Genomic DNA, 13,187 nt, shown 5'->3' with positions numbered 1-13,187 from the left:
TCTTGTTTGCACGAGCCACCACTTTGCGTGGAGGATTCGCTTTGCATGAATGAAAAGCAGGTTACTAGGGATACGTTTATTGGCCTTGCAGTCTTCGTCCTTCTAGGTAGAAGAAATTCAACTAAACTTCAATGAAGATGTGATTAACAAAAAGAGGCATGTAACGCACACTTTTCACACATCCTGCAACGAAGCGATAATAGATGCGATGTATTAGTTGGGGCCTCTGAATCGCGACATCAATAGTTCGAAGCTAGTCTGAACGGGGATTTTTTTTGGTACTGGTTATCTTTAGGAAATTCTTTATATTCCCAAATTCTAACTTTCGAGAAGATTTTCAGTACCGTCGTCGGGGGTGACAATGGGTCAAATGAGGGTGAGAATGGGTCACTGTTTCAACTACTTAGAATGCTTGTAGAATAGATTGAATGTATCTGAAGGTAAGAAGACTATAGAGACCTTTTTGAACGATTTTGCTCTATGACCTCCAGACTGCCAATGAAAGCGATGACCCATTCTCACCCACCAGACCCACTGTCAGCTGCGATGGCGGTATTTCTAAAAGATTTAGATAAGGTACACAGATGAAAACATGTTACAATATTCAATCGATCAAATTGTGCCTTTTTTGCAAAGTTGTGCATTTTCAATATTGTGAAATAGTTCAGGAGATTCCTAGATTTGTTTTGCTTCGAGTTGGAAATCTCTTTAATACAGATTATAGAAAAAAATCTAGATTGTATGAGAGATGATTTTCACATCAAAATTTACATTACATCCCATCCCAAAATTTAAATTATAACGATCTTATAGAAATAGATAATGAATTTCCCCATAGAAAATAATTTGAAAGCACTTAAAATGAATCTATTTGAAAGGCTGTTTTGAAATGGCCCTTTTGTCTCAAGTATATTAATGAACAAGTGATTTTTAAAAATTTTGGTTTAAAGCATATTTATGAATCTATTTTATGTCACATTCCTACATATCAGTGGGTAGGACATGTCCTACGCATGGAAAAACCTGGGTAGGACAGTCGAAGCATTGTCCTACTCATGATTATGGTAAGAAAATACCATATGGATAACTAAAATATCTAATACTATCAATACTGTTTCAATTTCTAGATCTAAAAAATATCATCAAAACGTTTCACAGTTAATCAGAGGTTAAACTGACAATCGTGGAGGTTTCCGGGATTGTAAAGGAGAAATCTATTCCGAAAGGCTTCTTAGAGTCTATGAGGAATTCTTTTCATTTCAAAAAGTTCTCAATGATGTATTGAGATATTTCAAAAAGTCTTGAAGTTTCTAATAGTTTCTGCTGTTCTATGAAATTGTTGCAACATACTGGGAGTACGTAATTATTTCTGCTAGTTCAGCGAGACTAAAAAAAAATCTTAAACTTCATAAGAATTGACAGACTGACAGGTGAAGTAGTCAAAAGATGAATATCTAAACAAGGATTTGGCTTAGCTTAACTTAGCCAAGACTGACCGTACTTGTCAATGGTTGCTCCTCCGTGACTGGTCATAAATAAATTGCGCTATGATCCAAGCGAATAAAGGTTGGTATTCACTACCTACAACTCCAGTCAGTTGGGAAAGAAGAGGAATGTTAGTGTGTAGTTATTGTTGCTACTAGAGACCGAGAAAACCTCTGCATCCTCACATTACCACGGAAAGGAAATTTTAATAACTGGGTAAGGTAGATGAACAAAAGTATAGATCAAAGATTCACTTTAAAAATTATGAAGTCTATGCCACATTATGTGATGTAGATTGTTGTCAGAGAAGCGTATGAGTTTTTCTCATGGTGACTCGGCAACTTCACGAATTAGCTACATGGGTCTCCCCCAGGGCTCATGTTTGAGCCCCCTTCTTTACAATTTTTACGTCAGAGACATTGATGAATGTCTCATGCCAAATTGCTCGTTGAGACAGCTTGCAGATGATTGTGTTGTATCCGTTTCGGGGCCAACAGCGATTGATCTGCAAGGACCGTTGCAAGATACTCTGGACAATTTGTCCACTTGGGCTACGAAGCTGGGTATCGAATTCTCTCCGGAGAAAACTGAGATGGTTGTCTTTTCAAAAAAACATAAGCCGGCAAAGTTCCCGCTCCAACTGATGGGTAAGACAATCACTCATAGCATATCTTCTAAATACCTCGGGGTCTGGTTCGACTCGAAATGTACCTTCGGGAAGCACATTGTGTATCTGACACAAAAATGCCAGAAACGGATCAACTTCATGCGATCAATAACCGGAACATGGTGGGGAGCGCATCCCGAAGATCTTATGACGTTGTATAGAACAACCATTTTGTCGGTCCTCGAATACGGTAGTTTCTGCTTCCAGTCCGCGGCTAAAACACACATGCCGAAGCTTCAAAGGATTCAGTACCGCTGTCTCCGTATCGCGTTAGGATGTATGAATTCGACACATACGATGAGCTTGGAAGTACTTGCGGGAGTACTGCCACTAACAGATCGTTTCGCGGAATTATCGCTCCGGTTCCTCATCCGCTGTGAGGTTCTCAATCCATTGGTCATTGACAACTTCGAGAAGCTGCTTGAACAAAACCCTCAATCTCGATTCATGAGTATTTACCACTGGTACATAACGCTGGAGGTAAGCCCTTCTTCGGTAGATACCAATCGTGCTAACTTCTTAGACTCTTACAGTTCCTCTGTTACTTTTGATCTGTCCATGAAGCAGGAGGTTCATGGAATACCAGACTTTCTGTGTGCGGAGGTCATACCTCCATTATTTGCAAGCAAATACGGGCACGCCAGTGAGGAGAGAAGCTTTTTACAGACGGGTCAAAAATTGATGACTCCACTGGTTTCGGTGTTTTCAACGTTTTTCATAGCGCCTACTTTAAGCTCAAAGAGCCTTGTTCCGTGTATACTGCTGAGCTAGCAGCTATACACTATTCACTCGAGCAAATCGCATCCCTACCTCCTGACCACTTTTTCATCTTCACCGACAGTCTAAGTTCCTTGGAGGCTGTTCGGTCAATGAAACCGGTTAAGCACTCAGCGTATCTTCTGAATGGGATACGGAAAGCTTTGAGTGCCTTATCACAACGATCTTACACAATCACCATGGCTTGGGTCCCTTCTCATTGCTCGATCCCGGGAAATGAGAAAGCAGACTCTTTGGCTAAGGTGGGCGCTATGGAAGGTGATATTTACGATCGGGAAATCACCTTCGATGAATTTTTCACATTAGTTCGTCAGGAAACCTTGAACAGCTGGCAACAGAAATGGACAAATGGGGAGTTGGGTAGATGGCTGTATTCAATTCGCCCGCAGGTGTCGAAGCGTCCATGGTTCAAAAAATTGAATATGGGACGAGACTTCATTCGAACCATGTGTCGCCTAATGTCCAATCACTACACTCTAAATGCACATCTTTTCAGAGTGGGGCTCTCGGAAGGAAATCTCTGTGTTTGCGGCGAGGATTATCAGGACATCGATCATGTCGTGTGGGCGTGCGAGGAGCATCGTGGCCCCAGATCTGCGCTAACTGAACATCTCCGGGTCCGAGGAAAACAACCAAAGCCTATTAGGGAAGTGTTGTCGGGCCTTGACCTCGAGTACATGTCCCTGGTCCACCAATTTTTGAAAGTTGCTGATGTAAAACTGTAATCATTGTCTGCCCATTCCCTTGTCTGTCGTACCCCATATCGAATGTCTTCCTCTTGTTGTACATTTCCATGTCTGTCGTTATTCCCTTCCGTATGTCTTCCTCTCGTCGTTGTCTCCCAAAAAAAGTTTGTTTGTCCCGTTACAGATGTAAAAATGCGAGGAATGTCAACTTTGTGAACATCAGCATCGTAATTACTTAAGCACCCTAAAATCCTTTCCTTTCCTACTGTATTATTGTATTCCCTAACCTCGACTAAACCGCGAGTCTTTCGGTTCCCCAAAACTAACACTATGTATAAGAATCAAGAAATGTATTGATAAGAAAATTATGTTGAGCTTTTTAGTGGAATGTTTTCACCTATCATAAGACGAGTTTAAACAATCCCATTGAATTCCACCACTTAATTGTATCTTGACAGATACGTATTTCGACCTCAACAGTAAGGCCGTCTTCAGTGTCTCGTAAGTCGAGTCAAGTACGAGACACTGAAGACGGCCTTACTGTTGAGGTCGAAATACGTATCTGTCAAGATACAATTAAGTGGTGGAATTCAATGGGATTGTTTAAACTCGTCTTATGATAGGTGAAGAAATGTATTGTTAAACTTGATTTCGGCTCCGTAACGCTTCACGGAAAATGAGCCTTCCAAATAAACGAAAGATAAAAAAAAAAAAAAAAATTATGTAATGTAGTCTTTTAGTCTTTGGCAGACCTCCTGTCCATTGGCGTAACTAGTGAAAAATTCTAGGGGGGGCTAACTTTGTTTTAAACTTTTCTATTTTAACACTCATAACACAGAAAGTTTACCATTTTCGCTCGATTCAACTGATGTATATTGTTGGTCTACCAGATATCAATGTAATGGACGACTTAAATATTTCTACTGATGTTCATTGACGCTCAGCCCTGTTACAAAAATCTAGAAATCTCGTAGGATTCCTAAAATGCTTGATAGGTTCAGAAAACCATAGGTGTTGGGCTCACCGTAAATAGAATGTGAAACACGATCCTGATTTTTGAAGGATTTTTTGATTTGCTTCGAATCTAGAATACATTATAAATTAAATATTGAATAAATTAGTTAGTTAAACTCTTTTCGCCAGCTTTCAATTCAGTGGCCTGACAATTCCTACGAGCTTTCAAACGGCGATCTGACCACAACAAACTAACGTTTCTTTTCTGTTAGAATAACTTCTAGGATGATTTTAAAAAAAATCAGGGGCCTCATTGCGCATCTCCTTTCGACAGGTCTTTCGTATGACAGTTTGCATGGTTTGCTCGTTTCGAGTCGAGGTGCGCAATGCCACCCCAGTTTTACATCCCAATACAACTTATTGGTCGTTAATTTTCAATTTAGTTAAAAAACAAATTAACAAGTTAACACATAGGAACATTTAACACATCTTTTCTCTCAGTAGGTCTGTTTCACGCCTACTGAGACATTTTCACTGGTTTCATTGCTGCAGCGACAATAGGAGTTTAGAGAATTGAATAGTAGGTATGCGGAGTTTCTAAAATCCATCCGAAAGAGTACAAAGTTCTTTCTTATTCAACTTTTAGTTACCTCTACTTGAAATCTAAGAGTTTTACCGAACCTTTCTCAAGAAGCCTACAGTAATAATTAAAATGCGCTGCAGCTTTTAAGTAGGATTGGTATTAGTTAGGAAGGTTAAGATCATACGCTCGATTTAGATAACAATTACTCACAAAACCCTAGAAAAACTTGAAAATCTCAAGGAATTGTCCATTATCCATTAAGTACTTGTAATACTAATAAATAATATATTTTTTAACTTACTTGTTGATGAGGTATTTCCTTTGGTATTTCATAAGTTACAACTTGTTTTGAGGGGTCCAAATTTTGTCGTGAACAAGCCTTATAACAATTGCTCGAAATTCAAAAACTTGAGCGAATAGATTGCTGTAGTGTTTCGAAGAGAGTAATTGGATAATGAAGACAATCCTTTCCCTGCATATACCCCCGTATATAATCAGTGGACTAGATATGTATAACACTTATACAAAGTAACAAATTTTCTAGGGGGGCTAGCAAAATCCTAGGTGGGGCTATAGCCCCCCCTAGCCCCCCCGTAGTTACGCCAATGCTCATGTCTATAAGGCAGAAGCGGTAGTCACCAGACTGCCGAGCTCGTCTCCAAAAGTTGAGAAATGAAACAAAGATATGAGAGAACAATCGCAGAAATATGCGAATATGAAGCAATTTATGATTATTGTACCAAATGCTGTAGGAATCACAAATATACGTACGTTTACATAAAATCTTAGAAGTTAAGAAGAAAAAAGTCTGAAATTCTTGAGATTTCTGGAAAACCGTAAATAGTACTGAACTCCCACGATTTTTGCACGATCATGAGCTTCATTGATAGATTTCCTAGAAGCTAGTGATAATTGCTTGAAATCATCAAATATTTTATAAAATTTTAAGACTGTCCAAACAGTCATAGGGAATTTAAACATATCTAAGGATGTCCTCCTTAGCCGTACGGTAAGACGCGCGGCTTCAAAGCAAGACCATGCTGGGGGTGGCTGGGTTCTCGATTCCCGGTGCCGGTCTAGAGAATTTTTGGATTGGATTCTCTTGACTTCCCTGGGCATAAAAGTATCATCGTGTTAGCCTCATGATATACGAATGCAAAAATGGTAAATTGGCTTAGAAACCTCGCAGTGAAAGTGCTTAATGAACACTGAGCTGCGAGGCGGCTCTGTTCCAGTATGGGGATGTAATGCCAATAAGAAGAAGAAGAGGATGTCCGAAAAAATCTCCGGAAAGTCCCTGAAATTCTCGAAAAGTATTCAATAGATTTGATAATCAAGTTTTTGTCCTACCCACGTCTCGGAACGTGACGGCGCCTCTGCTACTTATGAACTCAAAATATTCGTGTATAACATCAACGGTGATATTAAGAACTATTTTTACAGTAGTTCATTATTTTAAAATATAACTATTAACTATCAACATCATTACTGATTAGATGTAAACTAATTAAGCAAATCATCACTTCATATTTAAAAAAAATACACGGCTGAAAAAAAAGTTTTTATGAAAGTCAAAGGAATGCCCTCTTCAAAAATAGAAAATTAGTTATAATTCAAGACTTTGATTTGATTTATTGAATCAATCAAATATCAAAGAAGCAAAGCAATTTCATTAAATTATTCTTTTCTGAAATCAGTATCACAAGAATGATATCTCAGTCTTTTAGAAATACTAGAAAGCTTCTCGAAAGTTAGAATTTGGAAATAAGAAATAAAGAATTTCCTAAAGAATATTAGAATCGTAAAATAAATTCACGTTCAGACCAGCTTCGAACTATTGACGTCGAGAATGAGAGGCCCCAACCTTTACCTCGCATCTATAGTCGCTTCGTTGTATTGTGTGTGGAAACTGTGCGTTACATGCTTTTTTTTGTTAATCACACCTTCATTGAAATTTGGTTGAATTTCTTCTACCTAGAAGGACGAAGACTCAAACAGCAAGGCCTATAAACGTATCCCTAGTAACCCGCTTTTCATTCATGCTAAGCGAATCCTCCACGCAAAGTGGTGTCTCGGGCACAAAACAGCAAGCAGCAGACGGCAGTGATGCTGGAACAAAAAGTGCAATGAGCCTTGCGTTCATACAGCAAAAAGTTTTATGTAAATAACATTTTTCACGAGCGTCGGATCAATTTGCGGTCTTCCAATGAAAGTTTGCTGGTTAAATTTCCTATGATGTAGTTGGATCGATTTATCGTTAGAGAATAATGGGACACCTTGAGGATTTTTTCTTTGTAAAGGTAAATTTCCCCATAGTAAATCCTATGGAAAAATAAAATCGCCGGCGCTAAAATATAGTTTCACCGATTGATCTGAAATTTCGTACATGCATTGTAAGACCCAAAAGGCTTCTGAAAAATACGAGGGAACGAAAATTTATTTTTTTCATATATCCATGTCCCAGGCTACTACCCAGCTTTAGCAGCATCTTCCACTCTGTGAGAGAGTGGGACCCTACTTTCCAGCAGCTGGGCCACCTCATTCATACACCCCAGTTCAACAATGGATAATACCCTAAAAAGAGGCAATTACCAAGGATTGGAACGCGCTGCATAGGAGATGCATGTATGAAATAATTAAAATGTTTCAATAGTTAGGCGTTGATACTCAAAAGTTTCAATACTACTTGGAAATTGCTGGAGAGTTTGCGAATCTATTGATATATAAATCTTTAAAATCCATTGAAAGATAAAGGACCTATTATTGTTGCAAATCTTACATGATTTCGTGACGGTCCTTAATTTTAAAATTTTCATTTTACACCCTGTATCGGAGTCTTCCCCTTAGACGTAGTTTACGTCAAAATATTTAGTATCAGATCAAACTTGGTTTGTACTACATGCAGCTCATGTACATCCCTACTGTTCTACTGTAGAAAATGTTTATGCACTCTAACACCCGATAAGTCACTTTACCTTAATAAGGCAAACAATTGATTAAAAATTAGCAGAATACCAGCCATCTGTAACAGCTTTTAGTTTGTACTTCGAATTTATCAAACTTGATTCACTCTTTAAATTATTCAAAATAGAAGTAAATGCAAGAATTTTATAATCTCATAATTATACAACGTTTTTCAAAAACTATTTCACGAAAGAAAAAGTTTTATTTGATTATTGCTTCAGAAGTTTGAGGAGGTTTGAAAGAAAAAGAAATTGTAACCAGTCCCTGTTCTAATTTATCCTTCGATTCTTCCACATTACAATCGAATATTGTTGTCAATCCATCCCTTCAAAATGTTATAAAGTTTGCACCAATTACGTCATTCTTGCATATACAATCTATCTACCAGTAATTTATCATTGCACATATAATAAAACAACACAAAGCACAAATACAATGATATAAAACTGCAGGATGAATCTAAATCATTCTCGATTTCACTTCCATAAACAACATAAAAAATTTGCTTAAGCACATTACCACCACAAGCTCTTCAAAACAACTGATGGGATTTATTGCTTTCTGTTTTTGCACGCATTCGAACTGTCCACCGAATGAAGGTGTGAAGAGCTGTGTGTGTTAAAATGAATTCCAAATTTGTCTAAATGTATCGTGCCTCATTCATTCCTTCAACAACAAATGCGTAATTCCAATTAGATCATTTCGTATATCTCATTCCCACCCACTCTGTGTGTGTTCATACAGTCAAACGAGTTTACTGCTTTCATACTCAACCAATTCTCGACTGGCCTGTATCAGTTACGATTGAGATTTCGTTGCGATAATACTTAAGTTGTCTGATATGATATCGCTGTCCTCAGCTTAGTAACCATTCAGTGATTTAAAACTCCGACTAAAGATGGACGCTGTCACATCAGTACTGCTATCAGCTGTTATAATTTTGTTATCGTACGGGTTCTACCTTTTGCGAAAACATCTGCGCTTTTTCGCCGATCTCAACATACCGCACATTCCGGCCAGTTTCGATCTGATCGACAAAACGACGCATCCGGCAAAGCAGTTTCAAAAATGGTATCGGCAATTCAAAGGCCAACACCCATTGGCTGGCATACTCATGGTAATCAAACCGATCGCCATCCCACTGGATTTGGAGCTGATTAAATGTATCTTGGTGAAGGATTTCCAATACTTTCAAAATCGTGGGATGTACTACAACGAGAAAGATGATCCACTTTCTGCGCATCTGTTCAGTTTGGAAGGGGCCAAGTGGAGGAATTTACGATCGAAAATATCACCGACCTTCACTTCTGGTAAAATGAAAATGATGTACCCAACGATGGTTGCTGCTGGAAACCAATTTAGAGAATATCTGAACGAAAAAGCAACGCTAGAGAGCGAATTTGAAATGAGAGATTTGCTGGCAAGATTCACGACCGATATCATTGGAACATGCGCATTTGGTATTGAGTGCAATTCGATGCAGGAACCGAACTCAAAGTTTAGAGAAATGAGTCGCAAACATTTTGAGACACGCCGAAATGACTTGAAAGATTTGTTCAAAATGACGTTTCCTAATTTCGCACGATTTTTGGGTATCACTGAAATTCTTCCCGACGTTTCGGAGTTTTTCATGAACGTGGTAAAGAGCACCATCGAATACCGAGTCAAAAACAAAGTTAGTCGGAATGATTTCATGGACCTTTGTATAGGAATGCTGGAGGGGCAATCGCCTGGCTCAGATCAACTCACGATAAATGAGATTGCAGCACAAGCATACGTATTTTTTATTGCCGGCTTCGAAACATCGTCAACGACAATGACATGGGCGTTGTACGAACTTTCACGTAACCTGGATATTCAAGAGAAGGGAAGAAAATGTGTTCAGGAGACACTTGAAAAACACAACGGTGTTATGAGTTATGAAGCCATTATGGAGATGACATACATCGATCAGATCATTAATGGTTTGGATTTCAAATTATTTACGGACAGTAACTTCAAAAACTTATTTTTCTCTCTTTTCAGAAACATTGCGCCTTTATCCACCGGTTCCGCTACATTTCCGGGTAGCCACCAAAGACTACCATGTTCCGAACACGGATACAGTTCTTCCGGCTGGCACTGCAACCATGATTCCCGTCTACGCGATCCATCGCGATGAGGAAATTTTCCCCGAACCGGAGAAATTCGATCCGAATCGTTTCTGCCCGGAAGAGGTTAGCAAACGACACCCGTACGCGTGGACCCCGTTTGGCGAAGGGCCACGCATTTGCATCGGGGTGAGATTCGGAATGATGCAGGCCCGCATCGGGTTGGTGCTGTTGTTGAATAATTTTCGATTCTCACCGGGACCTAACAGCAGTGGGGAGATGGAGTTTGTGACGCATAATTTTATACTGACTCCAAAGCAGGGACTGTGGTTGAAAGTGGAGAAAATTTGAATCGATGCCATAAAAGACAGAGTTGCGGTACACACATGTATGCTGTACTTGCAATTTGTTGCCTCTAGTCTATTTTTACCAACTAATTGAATGATTATATTTTCTAAAATATTGTATTTATTGGTATAAATTCTAATATTCTACTTCGCAGAGGACAATCAGGTACAATGAATAATTTTAAACTAAAATGCAATAGAAACACGCAGTATTACATCACAGGGTATGATACAGCACATAACCCCAATAACCTCATATTAATCTTTGAAGTTAGGCGAAAGAACAATGAGATTAAAAATGATCCTTCAATAAAATGCAAATTCTGCTGAGTAGTTTCATGCAATTGAAGCAATAGTGTTAATATCGATTCGAACATTTTCTACCTTACTGCAGAACGCAGATAACCAATAGTTGCTTCTGCCACAGAGAACAGACGTTAATCTTGAATCGTGCCAATGTGTAAATTTTTGTATTGGTTATTTTGAAGTATGTCGTTTTGCCGTATATTACTTTTTAGCGCTAGTGTTCATTCCGATTTGTTTACGTAGTGTAAGCCAATGCCATCGCTTGGTGAGATTGAGTTTGTATGTAGGGCAGTCTGCATTGGCGGAGCATTACACAGGATTTCATCGAAACTTTGTATGAGCCTCCATGTCTGTTCTCGATGCTTCTACTCGATCTATTTCACAGCCACAGATTATATTAAAAGTAAAACCTAATTTGATAAGGTACCAGTAAAAACGTACAATGCGAGAGATACTTTATTCCTTATCACTACTTTCTTTACTAGCAGATTTTCCCATTTATTTTATCGATTCTTTTATTCTTCCATGATGAAAATTTGTAAGCTCATAGTGACAATTTCAGAACACAGAGTAGCAGGTATAATATATGTGTGTTGATTCCATACGGAATACAAAAATAAATTCTTTCTTTTGTTCCATTAAGATGTTTTCTGAATGAACTTTCTACACATTTTCACACATTAGATGAACGGATAAAAATCACACTATATTAGCAGTCATATGAAATACACAATTTCAATTAGTCTAGCGACACGATTAACCAAAACTTGATTGGGCAATATTTAAAGCGCTTGTATCCAAAATACAGCTTGCTATTTTCATTTGAAGCAGTACATTATAACCTTCCGGTTTTTACGAACAATTATTGGGCTGAAAAAGCATTCACCACCAGAGCTCAGATTTGAAAAAAATGCCGAATATAAAGTCCATTTCGCACAAAACTAAATAATTGATTGTGCACAATTATTGTTGTTTTTGACTACTTCGCGTAATAACCATAAGTAAGCAAGCCATCTGGTGGCATAATTTTGATAAGAGCTTCAAAATATATGAAGATCTACAACGATAAATGTGCTCAACCACAGCATAATAGGCTGAGGTTTCAATCGTCTACCTACCCTAGATAAAGTCAATGCCGGTTGAATGACAAAATGGTAAGACTTGGTGCCTATTCACCAGGCGCTTGCTGGATTAAATCGCAATGAACTCGAAACAAGGTTTGTAACGTTGTTGGTCGTATTTTCGTAGAAAAATTATTAAGCTTTCATAGTTGACTAGCTGTATGTACCCGGCCTTGTCCGGGATTGCCAGTTTGATTTTGCAGCTGTTGTAATTGTCAATTTGATTTCGCTAAAACCAATTGGTAAACGGGGTTATCGTGTTTTATTGTTGGTACTTCCTCAGTTGATAGGAAATCAAAAGATTGGTTAAAGAACATCCAATGATTAAAATAAGGTAGAATTCACTTTCAAAAACATTAATTCCGGCAAATATTTTTTTGGTATTTTTCCGTCATTTCCGGAGAAATGTTTTCAAGATACTTAAGATACTTGCGGAAAAAGTTATTCTCAAAGATATGTTATTTCCGGGAAATTATTATTTTTTTGGATTTTTTTTTAATTAAAAGAATTGGTTTCCGGGGAATTTTACAATCTCAAATAACCTATCTAAAGAATGGGAAATTTGAAGTATGCCCAATGTCCGATACGCCCATCGCACATTATGACTTACGATTTTCACGCCTGACGTACCGTTTTCTGAACAATACCCCTCCCTCCAAACCCCTTCCCCCTTTCCCAAATTATCCTCCCATACGATCGGCTCTTCATTGTGAATACGTGTACAAAATTTGGTTGAAATCGGTCCTTATACTGAATTGCTCGTTTTCCAAAGACAACCCCTTAACTTTCAATCCACCAAGAAAAAAACAAATAACCATACGTTTACTTTTATTTTATATGCAATTGAGTCATTTCACATTTTCAAAACATTTTTTAAATGCGTTACAAAGTCATGAAAAATATATATGGACCAACAGGTCTGTGCCACAAAAAGGGAAAAGTCAGCTGGTTATGTAAAGTTTGCATCACCACGTTAAAATGGTTTGGTATTCTTGTTTCTATTGGTGAAAACATCGTAAAAAGGGTGCATTTTGAACTGTTTTCCCCTACGCATGAATTGATATGAAATGGTTTCGTTTTCTTTTTACGAACGAATAAGTCAGTTGAAAAGCCGCTTGGTGCGGTTTGGCTATATCCCGACCACCTGTATAATGAATTCGTTTCCTTACTTTGTATTCTATAGCAGAACGTTTAAGTTTAAAAACTT

General features: G+C 38.2%; 1 protein-coding gene across 1 annotated transcript; it reads left to right on the top strand.

Annotated features, from left to right (window-relative positions):
- Nucleotides 1–8,910: 8,910 nt before the first annotated feature.
- Nucleotides 8,911–11,485, top strand: LOC134213386 (cytochrome P450 6a8-like). The gene is made up of 2 exons (XM_062692400.1): nucleotides 8,911–10,080; nucleotides 10,142–11,485. The coding sequence occupies exons 1-2, from the start codon at nucleotides 9,015–9,017 to the stop codon at nucleotides 10,555–10,557; spliced, it is 1,482 nt and encodes a 493-aa protein (XP_062548384.1). The 5' UTR covers nucleotides 8,911–9,014; the 3' UTR covers nucleotides 10,558–11,485.
- Nucleotides 11,486–13,187: the final 1,702 nt, after the last annotated feature.

The sequence above is a fragment of the Armigeres subalbatus genome, chromosome 2 (genome assembly GCF_024139115.2).
Source record: "Armigeres subalbatus isolate Guangzhou_Male chromosome 2, GZ_Asu_2, whole genome shotgun sequence".
In the NCBI taxonomy this organism is placed as follows: Eukaryota; Metazoa; Arthropoda; class Insecta; order Diptera; family Culicidae; genus Armigeres; species Armigeres subalbatus.
This window is presented reverse-complemented; position numbering and strand designations above follow the sequence as displayed.